The sequence below is a fragment of the Corvus kubaryi genome, unplaced genomic scaffold (genome assembly GCF_017639235.1).
Source record: "Corvus kubaryi isolate FWS band 111438036 unplaced genomic scaffold, C.kubaryi_AGA036_p1.0 37397, whole genome shotgun sequence".
Classification (NCBI taxonomy): Eukaryota; Metazoa; Chordata; class Aves; order Passeriformes; family Corvidae; genus Corvus; species Corvus kubaryi.
Genome location: NW_024581136.1, coordinates 6,127,158 through 6,141,934, shown reverse-complemented (window position 1 = coordinate 6,141,934; position 14,777 = coordinate 6,127,158). Strand labels below are relative to the sequence as shown.

Sequence of the window (14,777 nt, the reverse complement as noted above, 5' to 3'; positions counted from 1 at the left end):
GCTTGCCTGTCTTTCCTTTCTGTTGAACTACAGCCTTGTTTGGAAACCTGTCACTGGTGATGTGTGAGACACTCAGAGCTCTTTTGTGAAGAGGCTTGGGTAAATTCCAGAACATGTGTAGACTGTACACTTAAGAAGGGCTTCTGGCACTCCTGATAAATAACATACTCATAATTTTGAGTTTTGAAGATGTATCATATTTATTCTTGTATAACTCTACCAGTGTGATATTTGTAAGGAAGAGTGAAATCTGGAGTTTACTGAATGAAGTTTTTTATTTATGTGAAGATGATTATTTTCTACTTAAGTCACAGCTGTTTATTCATACAAAGCAAAACCAAGTAAAAATAGAAGCCCCCATCTCTTTGTTTCTAGTTCCATGAGTGTTCTGCACTTTGCATTCCAGTGTTTGTGCATGGGACAGCTGCGTTCCAGCACTAAAGATACAGCTTTCAAACAGATGAGAGTGAGTGATGTTGCCATCTAGTGTTTAATGAACAAAGATTCTGATGTAAGCTAAGTGCATACTACAGATGAGAGAGCTTTCCTTGCTTCTTTTCTTGGAGATTTCCTTGACAATCTTGGTGACCTAAAGATTTTTTAAATCTGATTTTAATTATTTTATTTCCAACTAAAATGTGCCATATCATGCCTCCTGTAGGTACTTTAAACCTTTAACAGGTGTACTGGTCTTGATTTTTATTAAGCATTTCCAACCTTGGAAAAGGTAGTGAATACATTCAGAAGAAGACATATTTTAACAGAATTGAAAGAGGGTGTTACTGCTGGAGCACCACTGAAGTGAGCCTCTGGGAGCCCGTCATGTAAAGCATGCATATTTGTGGGAGGATTTTGTTGCAGTAAATCCGCACATTACTGATTCTGACAGTTATTTCTGCCTATAAATCTAATTTCTGGAATGGAAGAAAAATTCATAATGATTTTGATATTATGGATCTGATCCCAGCCTCCTTGTTGAGATGAAATGACCCAACATCATTAAAAATTTGAGCTGAAGAATTGGTGCGGGTTTAGTATTTCAAAGAGTAACTTTGTTTGGTTGATGTATTGATGTGATGGCAACTACTGCTGTTATGAACAGGAAAACTGAACCATCTTTTTTGATTAGTGTGTTAAATGAAAGCATCATCTTTGAAAATTAATTGTGAAGTACATATCTTGTTTCTTTTTAGGCAACATTTTTTTGTGAGTGTGAAGATGCATATAAGGGTTCCCTGTGTGAAGAATTTGATGCCTGTCAGAGCCACCCTTGCCAGAACAACGCAACCTGCACTGATGTAGCACAGAAACACGACAGAAGCAATTTCACCTGCAGCTGCCTGCCTGGTAGGTTTTGAAATACGCCTTGAATAATGCATCTTTGCTTGACATTTGATGCATATCTTTTTGCCGAGCAGTGAACTGTGCAACTTCAGATACTAGAACAGACAGAAAATGCAACAACAGCACGAGGGCAGTGGATGGTTCTTCATCAGTGAAAAATGCCATTGAAAGCACACATCTGAACCTTAACCTCATGAGGGAATTAATCATAACTAATGGAACTTTACTTACTAAAAACACAGGAGTAAAATTTAGTTTACATCAGCTTTTTCTTTATCAGTTTTTTTTTTCAGATGTGTTCTGTGACCACCACACATAAGCTTAGGTTTAGCTTTTTGGTTTTTTTAAAATAATTCATAATTTTTTTAAATACCAAATGTCTAATGTTGTTCAAATGGCTCAATCATTGTTAACCTTCAGTGGTTTGTGTTTCTACCCATAATTATTTTATCCTCCAAAATTTGTGTCCACACACTAAAAACCAGTCAGGAAAACTAACTGTTTTCATTTAATTTCTAAAAAATATTCATTTAATATGAAAAATATTAAAGAAAATTGTAGATAAGAGTTTAATTATCTCATATGTCTCCATATGCAAGTTTCAGAAACATTTGTATATGAATATGATCATGTTTCCCAAATTCTGATAGAAGAAAGTGTTATGAAGTTAAATATCAGCACAAAGTGCAGAGGTGTAATGATGCTTAATGTGTATCTCACCAAGAAACTGCTTTCCCCCCCCCCTTCTATGGTGATTGTTTAGTACCTCTGCATTTCTAGTTCCTGCAACATATTTGGGATGCTATTCCTGAATCATATTCTCTTTCAGATTGAGAAAACATGCACTGTAGGTGGTAATAAGATAGGACATACTTATTTTTATAAATCTGTCATAAGATACTATCTCTGATGAGTTTTCCTGAAAGCTGTAATGACAATTGCAGGAAGTCCAATTCTTGTAGCAAGATTCAGAGTAGCACAATCATTTCTGTCTTCATGCCACATTCTTCTGGATACGTGTTGAATTCCAGGGTAGTTTTGAACCTTCACAAGCTTGGTAACAGTTCAAAGATGGAAGAATGTTTAAATGAGTTAGCCATATTCAATACTGTGTTACAGTTCATAAAAATAATCAGCTGAAGGTGAGAACTAGAAAAGCTGTGAAGCCTATAGATGAAAGAAGTCAGTGGATGCAGTCTTCTCTAATACTTCATTGTTGGTTTTGTACAATTTGTGTGAATTTGAGACCAGTTAGAATTACAGAAAATCACTAGTTTTCCGGAGTGAAGCTGACATCCCTCCCTCCAAGTGCTTCAACACAGTCAAGAGGACCTGCCATATGAGACCCCATTTCTGGCTTTAAACCTCATTTTTTCCCTCCAGTTTAGCTGATTTCATAGAATCATTTTACAATATACAGCAGTTTCTTTTTCCAGGTTTTGCATTGCAGAGAATAGTTTTATAATTTAGCTCTCCTTAGCATATAAAAGTGGAAGTTACACAGAAAGCCTTATAGATGCTTTTCTGTAGTAGTGCTGTAGCAACTCTAACAATCTGTGTTGACAGCCATTTTATGGTGACATCATAAATTTAAATAGGTATGGGTATTACTCTGCCCAAAAGACATGCAAATTTAAATTTTGATTGCATTAAAAATAATTATTTAATAAAACCATGGGGGTTCCCCCTGCCCCCTCCCTCCCCCCCCCCCCCCTTGTTTGATTTGGGTTTTTTTTTCCCCTTCTTTTTGCTTTTTCTCCTCTGCATCAGAGTCCTCTGTCTCACCTTGGGGTCTTTGTCATTTATACCTGTTCATAGCAGTATTCATCTGGTCATAGCTTACTAGTCTTTAACACCAGCTCTTCAGTTAAACATGCTCATTATGGAAGATATTTATAATTTTTTTTAGGGTTCCTTGTAAAAAGATAAGATGTGTCTGTGTAGCATGTAGTTTTTTCTTTGGTCATGCGTCCAAGATATTTTCTTGAAGGTAAATAAAAATTTGAAAAGGGGAATGTGTGGTATTTGTTAAGAAATTTAAGTACGGAGTGTAGAATAATTTAGATTGTATGTTAAGTTTGTTCATTTTTTGGGGATGTGTTACAGACATCAGACATATGGAACAAAGCAAACTTATGGTCAAATGGTACAGTACACACAATCTGTAGCTTGTGAACTTATAGAAGCTTATTTGGAAGAGTTTGCAACTGTGCTGAGCAGTTCTTCACAGCTCCCACTTAAAATAAACACCCTTTTTGAAGCCCAGAAGTAGGAGCAAATGACAGTCATTTAGCATATGCACAAATAATTCATTAGTGTCATGTTCTGTTTAAAGCCTTGTTAAAGATTATCGACTTGAGATTCAAGTTGCATTTGAAAACTATTCCAAAATGAGTTTATTTTTTTGGTTATATGGGTACTGATGAGGACCCAGCACCTATCACCAATTCACTAGTGATGTCAGAATATTGCTGTTGGTAAAATACAATTGCTATAGTCTCTAGGATTCTGCTGTTTTTTAATGTTTCTCCAGTGAAGTATATGTTTTAATTAGAAATCTCATTTTATAAGAAATTAAAAGACTATCCTGGATTCTATTGCTTATATTGGTTAATTTTATTCAAGAAAAGTAATGGTACTATTTGGATGGCTGAGCAATACATTTGGTGATAAACCCTCGTTTTTGTTCCATCTTCTGAATATTGTGAGCTGTTTTGTAGGTTACACTGGAGAGCTGTGCCAGTCAGAGATTGATCATTGCATCCAGCAGCCATGCCAGAATGGAGGTACCTGCTCATCCCACATCCAGGGATTCAGCTGTCAGTGCCCAGAAGGTAAACAGCAAACACCTGTCTAGTACCTCATACAAAGTGCTGTTTTGTGGGGTGTACTTAGTCTCAATTTTCAGTTATATTGACGTTTAGATATGTATTTAAATGTTTTTTAAACTGTGTCTTAGCTTGTAATTGTAAGCAGAAAAGAAAACCAGATGAGAAATCTTGGTATAATCAGCAATAGGATATGAAGTGTTGTAGGAGTTGAGTGTTTCACTGTATATGTGGTGCAGAAATGTTCTTTCATCCTGCAGTAGAAATGAGGCTCCAGCACAGATGAGAAAGGTGAATTTGAGGAGACTTAGGGTGTGATCTGATTTTTATGTTGTCTGCTAAATGTTTGAGAAAAAGATGCCTCCCTTGTAGTATTTGCGCATTTCTGCATATGGGCTGGTTGGCTAAAATGTGTGTAAAAGTAATAACTAAAGGAATTATTTCAATCCCCCAAAGTTTTAATTAATTCTCCTTTACATTTGGACATACTCCTTTCTTGACATGAAAGCTTCTCACTGATTCTCACTGGTAAACCTTGTAAATGTGAAACAAGGACACCTCAATGCCAGAGTGTGCTTTCATAACACTGTGCTGACTGCAATGACAGATCCCTAAATTGTGCATGAAAAAATTATCATGAGTGGAAGCTTTCAATTATGAAGCCTCCTATTAGTTATTTAGAACTTTGAGCTAATTATACTTCTGTCCTTCCTTGATCTGTGGATATTGGTTTTGTTCTACCATCACCTTAATGCTGGCTCTAAGGTTGCAAGTCTTTGATAACTGCTCTGGTAATATCTACTTGCTTAATAATGAAGATTATTTGTAGTTTCTTCAGGCTGATTCCTTGCTTTTCGAGAGTGCTATGCTTTAACACTTAACTGCTGTGTTGAAACACAGACACTGACATATTGACAACCGAGCAGATCCTGCATGTGAAAGATTTTGTAAATTTTTCCCCTTATAAATAATAGTGAAATTCAGGAGAAAAATACAAGATGTTAGAATTGGTCAGTAATTTACTTGTGATTTTCTTAGGAAATCTGTTCAAGAATCTTTAAGGATGCTGCGCAGGAAATTATCTTTCCAGTAATGTTGGGAAAAGCAGCTGCTGGGATATTTGGTTGTTTTATATCTGCCATATTTGTTTCTGTGTGTGGCTCATTAATTGCCCTCTCCTGATTACCTGTTAACGAATATGCTGATCATACCTCAGCTTCTCTCCTGCCGCCCTGGTGATGCTGCCCACAGGACAGGGTCACTGGTAGGCTGAGGTCTCTGGAGGGCTCTGCTGGGCTGTGCCAGGCACTGTGGCTGTGCTGTGGTGCCAGTAGCGGCTCTCAGTGCCCTGCTAATGCCACCCTGCCTTGGGCGCTGTGCGAGGCTGTGGCTGCTCTCCGGCTCGAGGATCCCGTGCCAGTGGCAATTAGCTGTGAGGGGAGCGGGGCTGGCTGCCAGCTTGGCCTGGCCCATGGCCCTGGTGCGGCTGCCAGCAGCAGTGCCGCTCCTGCAAATGCACCTGCTGCCTGTGCCAGGGCCCCACGCTGTGCCCCTGTGCTGTGGGGACCACAGGAGAGGGAAACCTCCCCTCCACCTCCCTCGGGAGCCCTCTCCCCAAGGAGACTGATGGAGAGGTTCCTGCTGTGCCACTGCTGGGTGTGCGGAATTTCCACCAGCAGCAGCTTTGTGCTGCAGGAGAAACAAGTCACTGGTGCCCCTTCTCTGTTTGCTCATGTTTGGATATCTCTGTGTTAAGCTACTTGATTCCTCAGTCTTGTTGCCTGCTTTGTTCCTTGAATATTTACCTTCTGCTCCTTTCTTTTCCATTGATCTATATTTGTGTTTGATAATTTTCCAATTGTTTCTGTTTTGTGCCCTGCTTTAAGTGGGCTTATTTTGGCACTGTTATTGTACTATCATAGTGTTTAGGCTGTATGCGTTGCTTTTTTCCTTCTTGGCACATTGGTATCATTTTCTTAGTATTCTGGTCTTTTTGTTTGTTGGCACTTCTTTTTTTATTATGTGTCACAAGCTTGTGCCCCTTTTCTGCTTGGAGTCTTGAGGTTTTTCTATGGTTTCTGGACTTGCCTTAAAGACACAATGTGATTTTTGACCCTTCCATAGGAAAGAAAAACAAAAGCAGTTTTTTAGTGACTTCAAGAAGAACCTTTCTGCTCCTAGGCCTTGTTGATGAGCAAACATGCTTTTTGGGTCATTTTTTTGAAACTTTCTGTACAGAGTAACCAGTTCTAGTCTCCAGTATTATTTCCATGTTTCCAAGAACAGCTATGTTGTAGAGCAAAGATGGAATTGGGGGAAAAGCTGTTACTCTGCTTGCTCATTTATGTGTCTGACATGCTCACATGGTATAGATGTTTTAAAAAGGGCTAGGGCAACAAAGGAAAAAGAGTTTTACTGAAATACACTTGTAACTCCTGTTAAAATCAGGTGTTGTACATTGACCTGCATTATTTCCAATGTAGAGAAAGCCTTTGGAGAGGATAGAATGTTTCAGAAATCACTTTCTGGACTGGTGAGGATTATTTATCTTATAAAGAGTAGTTTTATATTAGTTCCTTGGACCTGAGAAGATCATCCTTAGGTTCACAGGAATAAATGACACGTTGTGTGCATGGTTGCTCTTCTTGTGTCGGCCTGTGATAACTCAAGAGCAATCTCAAAGTTTCTCTCTAATAGTTGCTGGTGGTTCACAGAGTGAGTGTTTCCCATGAAGTTACACAACTGGGCTGTTCCCGTGATGAGGGTGAGTGTTGGCACAGAAGTGGCACTGCCTGTCTGCAGGGGCCCGTCTACTGCTCTGGAGTAGCCTCAGGGCCATGTTAAGTAATATGGTGTTGCTTTTTCATTTTGTTCTGGAAGGTCTAATGCCAACGAGCTGAAGAATTCAGATATTTCATGGAAGGAAAGAAAGAGTCAATTTAACAAAATGTATTGTCTGAGTTTACTGATGACTGTCCCTTGATCATTCTTGTATCTTTTGAGGTGTTAGCCTCTCACAGAGGCATAATTTTAGAGCTTTTGTTTGGGTTTTGAAGAGATTCAGTAATTTTTGTAAATGCAACAAAGAGTAGTTAATTGAAAATTGCAGATGCAGTAACTTGCAAATTTGCCTACCAACCCCCAATTTTCTAATTTAAGTGAGGTCTCTGCTATTCTGCTGTGCTTAATAGTAATCGCTTGTTGAGAAAAAGCTTTTCTTTCTGTAGTGCTAATTCAGCACAGTGGGAAAAGGTAGCCAAAGAGCTATGTTTGTGTAGGAACTACAGACTGCAGATATAATATGGCTTGCAGAAAAGGATAAGAAAATATGGCAAGTATCACAAAGGGAAAAGAAAAAGATGGCAGATAAAGGAATGAGATGGAAACAATATGAATGATCTTGAGATTGTGCATTTCTTTTATAAATGAGATCTCTGGTTCATGAAAAAGCATGTGATAGCTGACAGAAGGCCAGATCTGAGGCACTGAAAAAGCAGCCTATTTCAGATGTGAACAATTCATGATGATTCTTTAGAAAATTCTACTGTCTTAAGAGTCCTTCAGTAAAGAAAATTTCATTATGCTTACAGATTCCGTTTTCTGTGGGATGCACTGTAGTTTTTAATATCCAGAATATGTCAGAAAATAAACTCTTATCTGAAGTTGTTGAATCACCTGTACTAAAGAGAAAATTGGATTTTATACTTGAATTTGTAGTGAAGAAGCTTAAGCAATACTAAAGACCAAAGAATTTGTTTAAGATTTTGACATTGTTATTGTGAAAACAATGTTTGGATCTTGTACTTGCTTACAATGGGGTAGGGTATTGTCGACTGTTTTATTAATTTTATGTCAATAAACATACATTTACTAAATATTACCTTCAAATGATTGTGCAGAGAAACTTCTAGACATTCTAAAACCCTATACATAGTAAACATGTGAACTCTAAAATGAATATTTGACATTTCTATTCAGAATTATTCCATCCTTATCACTTTTAAATATCTCCTCTCATTTTCTTCCACTTATTGTAGTGTATAACAGACTATTGTATTGACAGTAGCATGAATACATTTTATTTGAGCTGACTGGGGAAGTGCTCATCAGTTTACAAATTTGGTTACTCCATTTTCTTTACGCTTCTGAGAAGTTATGTGTATTTCCAAAATACCCTGAAGTGGAACTAAATATACAAATAATAATTGGAAACATTAAAAAATCCTGGTTGGAATAAATAAATGTTGTTACATTAAATTAATAAACAGATATTATTAAATAAATAAACATAAGTTCAGACATGTTGAAGCTAGTTATCCTTACTTACATAGTTATCACATTCACAGAAATCTTTGTTAAAAGTCAAAATAAAAAAACCCAACAGTATGGAAATTGCCTGATTGTGTGGTGAGGAAATGTGTTCCTTCCAGACACAAATTTTTTAAAATTAGATAAAATGAAAGACTTGGTACTTGTGTATATATTTGTTTTACATATTTTAAAGATTTGGAGACCCTTTGTTCATTTTGCTTGTAAGATAAAATAATTTAGTTGTGGACTATGGTTTAGAACAAAGCCAGATAATAATGAGCAAAGTGCAGATCAGTTCTAATAAAGAAATAAACTTCTGTTTCAAGATGTTTCTGAGGTTCTCTTCCATGCAAGTTTAATGTCCTGATGATAAGTGCAGATGAACTGCCTTCAGTGTTATAGGAAAAAATTAATCTTTGATAAAAATAGCCTGCATTCAGCTGGCCAACCCCATAAAACTGGCTTGGGTTCTCGTCCTGTTCATACTAGCTCTGTGTGGACGTCGCCAGCTTGGTCAGAAGGGGCAGAAATATTTTAATTCGGGTTAATATATTTTTGAAAAATGGTCATCAGCAATAATGGATGTCATAGCCATCCTCTAGAACAGAAGACAGAGAGAAAACAGTGCTATGATAAAGAGTTTAACATATAGATTACTTGAAATTCACATTTTAGGATTGATTTTATTTTACTGTTGACAGTTTGATTTGAGTAGCTACAGGTAATTACTGCTGGCAACACACTGAGCAAAAGTGTCCTAACATATCTGCAGGTATTTCTAAAAATACTGGAAAGCAATACATTTATGAATGCTCATATTATGATTTCTGTGGTTAGAAAATAGAGTTTGACAGCTATAGAAGATGCTAAGTTGTGATTCATGTGTTGATTTGCAATCGCAGCTAGAAAACGCACATTGTCACCATGAATCTTAATTGACTGGGAGAACAGAAGTTACTTGCCGAGATTTAGAATAGTTTAAGTTTCAAGGTTTTCACTCTTTCCTCTCCTTTGTTGTTCATGTAAAAGCCTTTTTCTCTAGTATATCTTGCAGATGTCATTCTGACTTCTTTAGGTTTACATAGAATAAACCTATTTACGATCTTGACTCCAGGAAACTGGGTCACACAGCTGTTGCATAGGGATGATTTCCCAAGGTTACTGGTGATCAGAATGCAGAATTCTTCATATTACCATAAGAGAGTTTAATTTACCTGAAGAACATTTTGTTGTTAATTAAAGTTTTTCATGGCTGTTTAGTTTCTGGTACTTCCCACTAGTGCAGCATTTTTACCTGGCACCTTCCCAAATTGCTCTTATTTTAAATAGACTTCTCCTTAGTGCTTGAATGGGTTTAGCCTCTATTCATCTTTATCCATAAAGACTTAGCTAGGGTGAGTTTCAATCAAAATCTTACAGCATTTTAATGATTTCTTGATCCTTCTGATTAGTAACATTTTCTCCTGACAGAATTCTGATGAAATACTTCCTCACAAGACAAATTTCTATAGGGAAAATAATAAATTGCTTGTGTTTCTTTTAGTACTTATTCCTGTATTTTAAAGTTAAAGGTTTTGTAATCCTGAACCCTAGAAATTCACAACTTAATTTTTCACATACTTGTAATTCTTGGAATTGGGTCTCATGTAACATTCAGACAAATTAGTTGTTGTACAGGATGTACAAAAGGCACTTAAGCGGTGTCTTCAGAAAATGTTTAACTTCCTTGACTTGCACATGGCTCTTTTGCTTTCAGTAGCCAAGTAACTAAAATCCCACCATGGTGAGAAATCTGGCTTTTATCCAGAGCTTTTCTGTCTCTGAAAACATATTTCTGATCTAGTTTCTGTCACTGCCCTGGAGGTCTGTAGCAATTTATAAAGCATATCACCTAACTTAACATTGCTACTCTTCGTGACAACTGGCCAAATGGCCTGATTCACGTAAGCACAAACATTGTATGGTGTTTTTTTACCAATATAAATATTTCCTACTATTGCCTTTCCCCTTTACATTCTGTGTCATTCCTTGGTAAATTTTGTATTCAGATTTTTCAAATTACCAGTAGTCTTTGCATTTCTGTCATGTCCCTTTTATACCAGCAATGACATAGATGCAGGGTTGGGTCTATGTTAGCTCTGTTGAAGAGCAGTTCAGAGGATATTTGTCTGCAGATAAACAGTTCTGATTTTTTTTTCTCCAGAATTTGATTCTGTTTTCAGCCAATACACCTCTGAATTTGATTTTTAAGGTTATTACTTGCATTATTTGTTTTCAACAATTATACTGATATAGATTTAAATGTACATTCAGAAATGCCAGAATAATAGATTTCTGTATTTTCTACTTGGAGTATTCTCAGATATTTGACTCATGCTTGAGATTTGAACTTCCAGAATCACCTAAACACATTTCACAGTGCAGTCAAAGATAGCACAAGGGCAACATGTTTTGGTGTATTTTAAACCTGCATATGTTCTTGAAGTGCTTTGTCACTTGAAACATTAGCCACCTGCCAGTAACCTCCTCTTTGGAGGGCAGATTATTGCAAAGGTTGTAATGAAGCAGCATTAGTGTCATTGTGTGACCTCAGATCTCCTTGATCCTTTTTAATCTGATTTCAGAGTTACTTGAGAGATTTCACTGGACTCATTGCTTGATCCTTCTTTACTCCTTCTGGTAATAGTTAAAAGTCCTTGCAGATTCTTTTGAATCTGACCAAGATTTTGTTAGTACAGGCTTTTTTAATTTGTCAGTGAACCATTGCTGGAATTACATTCTTGATTTTGGGGTTTCTGTTCTTTGCAGTTTCTGATGGTTAGTTATCATCTACAGGAGGGACCTCTAGTATAGGATTCCACAGTGTTTGTTTTTAGGCTCTCTCTGTTCAATTTTGGTGAGCAAGTGGTCCTGACAAAGCCCATGAAGCAGCTGGAGCCATAGGATAGCAAAATGGAGAGGACAGAAGGTTCTTGCCTGTTCTTCGTCTGTGCCCTGCCAGAGCTGATTTTATCTCCTGGTCTGTTGCAGAGTTTGTATGACAGAACTTAAAAGTCCAATCTGTAGGTTATTTCTTTTCTTCTTTCTAGTTACTTTTTTTTTTTTTTTTTAAGTAAACTGGATTGTTTTTTCCATGTTTTCATTCCATACCTCTGATGTAAGACTTATGGACATCTAATGGAAATGTGACATTGAAAGTCATTTGTCCAGCACCTAATATTTTGAAGATGCCCCTAAAATCCTGCTGCCAATTGTGACCAAAAAATCCTACTTTGTCTGGAACTCACAGAGCAATTGTGACCTCCCCAGCTTTTCTTAGTTCCATTAATATAAGTTTTGCTAATTCTGTGACTAGAACTCTGTAGTATGCTCTGTGTGGGTTACTCACTTTTGTTTAATATTCTACTGTAATGTTAAGAGCTTTTTTACAATGTTAAGATATTCCAGGGAATTTTAAGCCTGAAGAGTGATGGTCTGTACAAATGGACCAAATACTTATTAAAAATATATATATAATTGAATGGAAAGGACAGTTTGCTCTTTTAGTTGGAAGGGTTCAAGAATTGGAATATGCTTTTCTGACTTGCTTTAGGATACAATAACCATGCATTGTGTTACTACATACATGATGTATGTGTATGTATAGATACAAGCTGTAGTTACTTACTGCAATTTGTTAGAACATTATTCTCTCCTACATCTGATTAGAAGTTCCCTTGCAAGAATATCCTTTTCATTATGTCTATTTTTGGCATGGTGTTGCTTCAATAAATCATTGTCTCTCCTGCTAATGAGAAATCTGTTCTTGTAAAAGATATTCTTTAAATTATTGAAACTCAATAAACTCATGTTCTGTTTAAGAGGTTGTTACACTTAACATACACGTTAACAGTTAGGAAAAATAGGTCAGTTTTGGCTTTTTTCTTTTTTTCTAGGCTAGCCAGCTCCTGATCTTTAGAAAATCTCTTCTGCTTTTCAAGACAGATTCACTCAGAAAGCAGATAAACACTACGAGTTTCATCAACTATTTTTGCAATTCACTGCCTTAATAATTTATAGTATGATTTTAGCTAAAGCATCTCTTTTCACAGAATGTTAATGGGCAAAATTAGAGTTTATTATATAAGAGGTCTGTATTTTTATAATATTCATGGAATTAGAAAAGAAAGGAATATAGATCTTTTAACGTGCTTTAGTTATTAAAATTGTATGCATATCAGAATGCTTACTTATCAAATCCATTTATTTCTTTTAGGGTTTTTAGGAACCACTTGTGAGGACAAAATAGACCCTTGTGCGTCATCTCCCTGCCAGAACAATGGAACCTGTTACACAGACAGACTTGCCTTCTCCTGCAGCTGTAGTCCTGGATTTACAGGACCTACATGTGCTCAGCTGATTGATTTCTGTGCTCTGAATCCGTGTGCACATGGCATTTGTCGCAGCGTTGGAACCAGCTACAGATGCCTCTGTGTCCCTGGTTTGTACCAACTGTTACATGCTCTGTAAATATTTTTTTATGTGTAGGTTCCATATATAGCTTAAAATGACTTCCTTCCCTTCTTTTCAGTCTATAATACACGTTGAGCAGATGTTCTATCTGTTTAGAGTAATGATAGGAATCTACACATTGCACTTGGAAAACCAAAAATTGCGGAATGAGCACTGAAATACCCACTGAGATCCATATGGGTTGACAGAACTCTACAGCTGTATTGCAAAACTGTAGTCTGCAGGATAAATCTTTTTAAGGCAAGGCATCAGCACTGTTGGAATTACAAAATTTGGTAGAGAGAGTGGGAAATGTAACACTGATCATTAGGAAGGGAGGAAAACAGACAAGGTGGCTGAACAGAGGTAGAGAAGGAAAAATATTGATTGCTCCAAAGGGTTTTAGTTCTGCCATCCATGTTTACATAAATTGTCTCTCTAGAGAAGATCCAGTGGTGCTGCTCAGGTGAGTCGGGTGAGGAGACTCAGCTGGGAACTGTTTGACAGCACAGCCTGACAGTCATGGGGTCTGGGTAGCGATTGGCTTAGCTCCAGATTTTTTTCATCATTGTACCAATATGACAGAATATTGGGGTGCTTATAGCTCCCTTTATCCATTTTAGCAATGATAATTAATAGGGGAAGTAGCAGTTAGAATGTCTGATAACCAGTGCAATATCCATTGCTGCTTAAGTGTGAGCACCAATCTTTGTTTTCACTTGAGTAATTTTGGCACCTTTTTTTTTTTTTAAAAGTCTCTTCCTATAAAGCTATAAACTTGAAAAGTGAAGAAATTAAGGTTTAAACAAATTTCCAGTGTACAAGGGATAAAATAAGGAATGATACTTGATAGTAGCTCTGCTGTGACATTCACATTGCTCTACATTCCTTTCCTTCTCTCTGCTGCTTTTCCTTGTTTTGTTAGAAACCAGGCACAATTCTTCATTTCCTCCATCTCACTTTGCAGGATGTGCAATTATCCTACCAATCTATTTGTCGATATTTACAAATATGGGGATTTTGTAATGAAATCTACTAATTCAGCATTTTTAGTTGGTGTCAGCATTTATCTGCTTTTTAGAGACAGGGAAGGGACCGTGAAAAGTTTTTTGGGAGGTGCTCACAAATTACCAGAAGCTAATGGATATTTGTTGTTGAGGTTGACAGATTTATAGTTAAATTACATACTCTTTTATAAAGGAGAAAAATATGAAAGTGAAATGCAGGCAATACCATAGTAGTGTTACCTTGTAATACATTTGTTGACAGCACTTGTCATTAATAGTAGGAAAAACTAGACATTTCTCTTTCCAAGAATACCAGGGAAGTTTTAATCTTCTTCAGCATGCTCTTTGCTGTGGTTCAAACAAAGAAAAGCTAGTAAAATATTCTTGGTCAAATAAAAGCTTTTTTTGGAACTTTGTCACTTAAACCTGATTAGAATTCCATGGTTTGATTTTTTCAAAATTATTCTATCTCTCTCAGGACTTAAAAGTAGTCTTCGACCTCTCATGTTATGGAAACTTATTTTTATTTGAACAATATTTATGCTTTTAAAAGTTAGAGATGAGAAGCCTTAGAGGTTGCATCCAGGACCATATATGGCACTTATTTAGTTGAACTCTTTTGTATTGCTCCAAAAATGACATTAAAAAAAGCTTTATTTTTTCCAAACGTTTTGTAAGCTGCTGTAAACTTCAGTTTTAAAAATAACATTACTTGATTCACATAGAGGTGGAACTAGAGGCCAGATTAAGTAAGCTTACCATTTATCTGTGAATAGTTTAAAAACTTGGGTAACTT

At 36.6% G+C, this 14,777-nt stretch overlaps 1 protein-coding gene across 3 annotated transcripts in view; it reads left to right on the top strand.

Annotated features, from left to right (window-relative positions):
- The window catches only part of DNER (delta/notch like EGF repeat containing), a 114,921-nt gene that overhangs the window by 78,726 nt on the left and 21,418 nt on the right, over positions 1-14,777 (top strand). For all 3 annotated transcript variants that reach the window (XM_042042198.1, XM_042042196.1, XM_042042197.1), the window contains exons 6-8: positions 1,194-1,347; positions 4,065-4,178; positions 12,739-12,963. In XM_042042198.1, the coding sequence (XP_041898132.1) occupies positions 1,194-1,347; positions 4,065-4,178; positions 12,739-12,963 (493 nt within the window). The remainder of the gene's footprint in view (positions 1-1,193; positions 1,348-4,064; positions 4,179-12,738; positions 12,964-14,777) is intronic.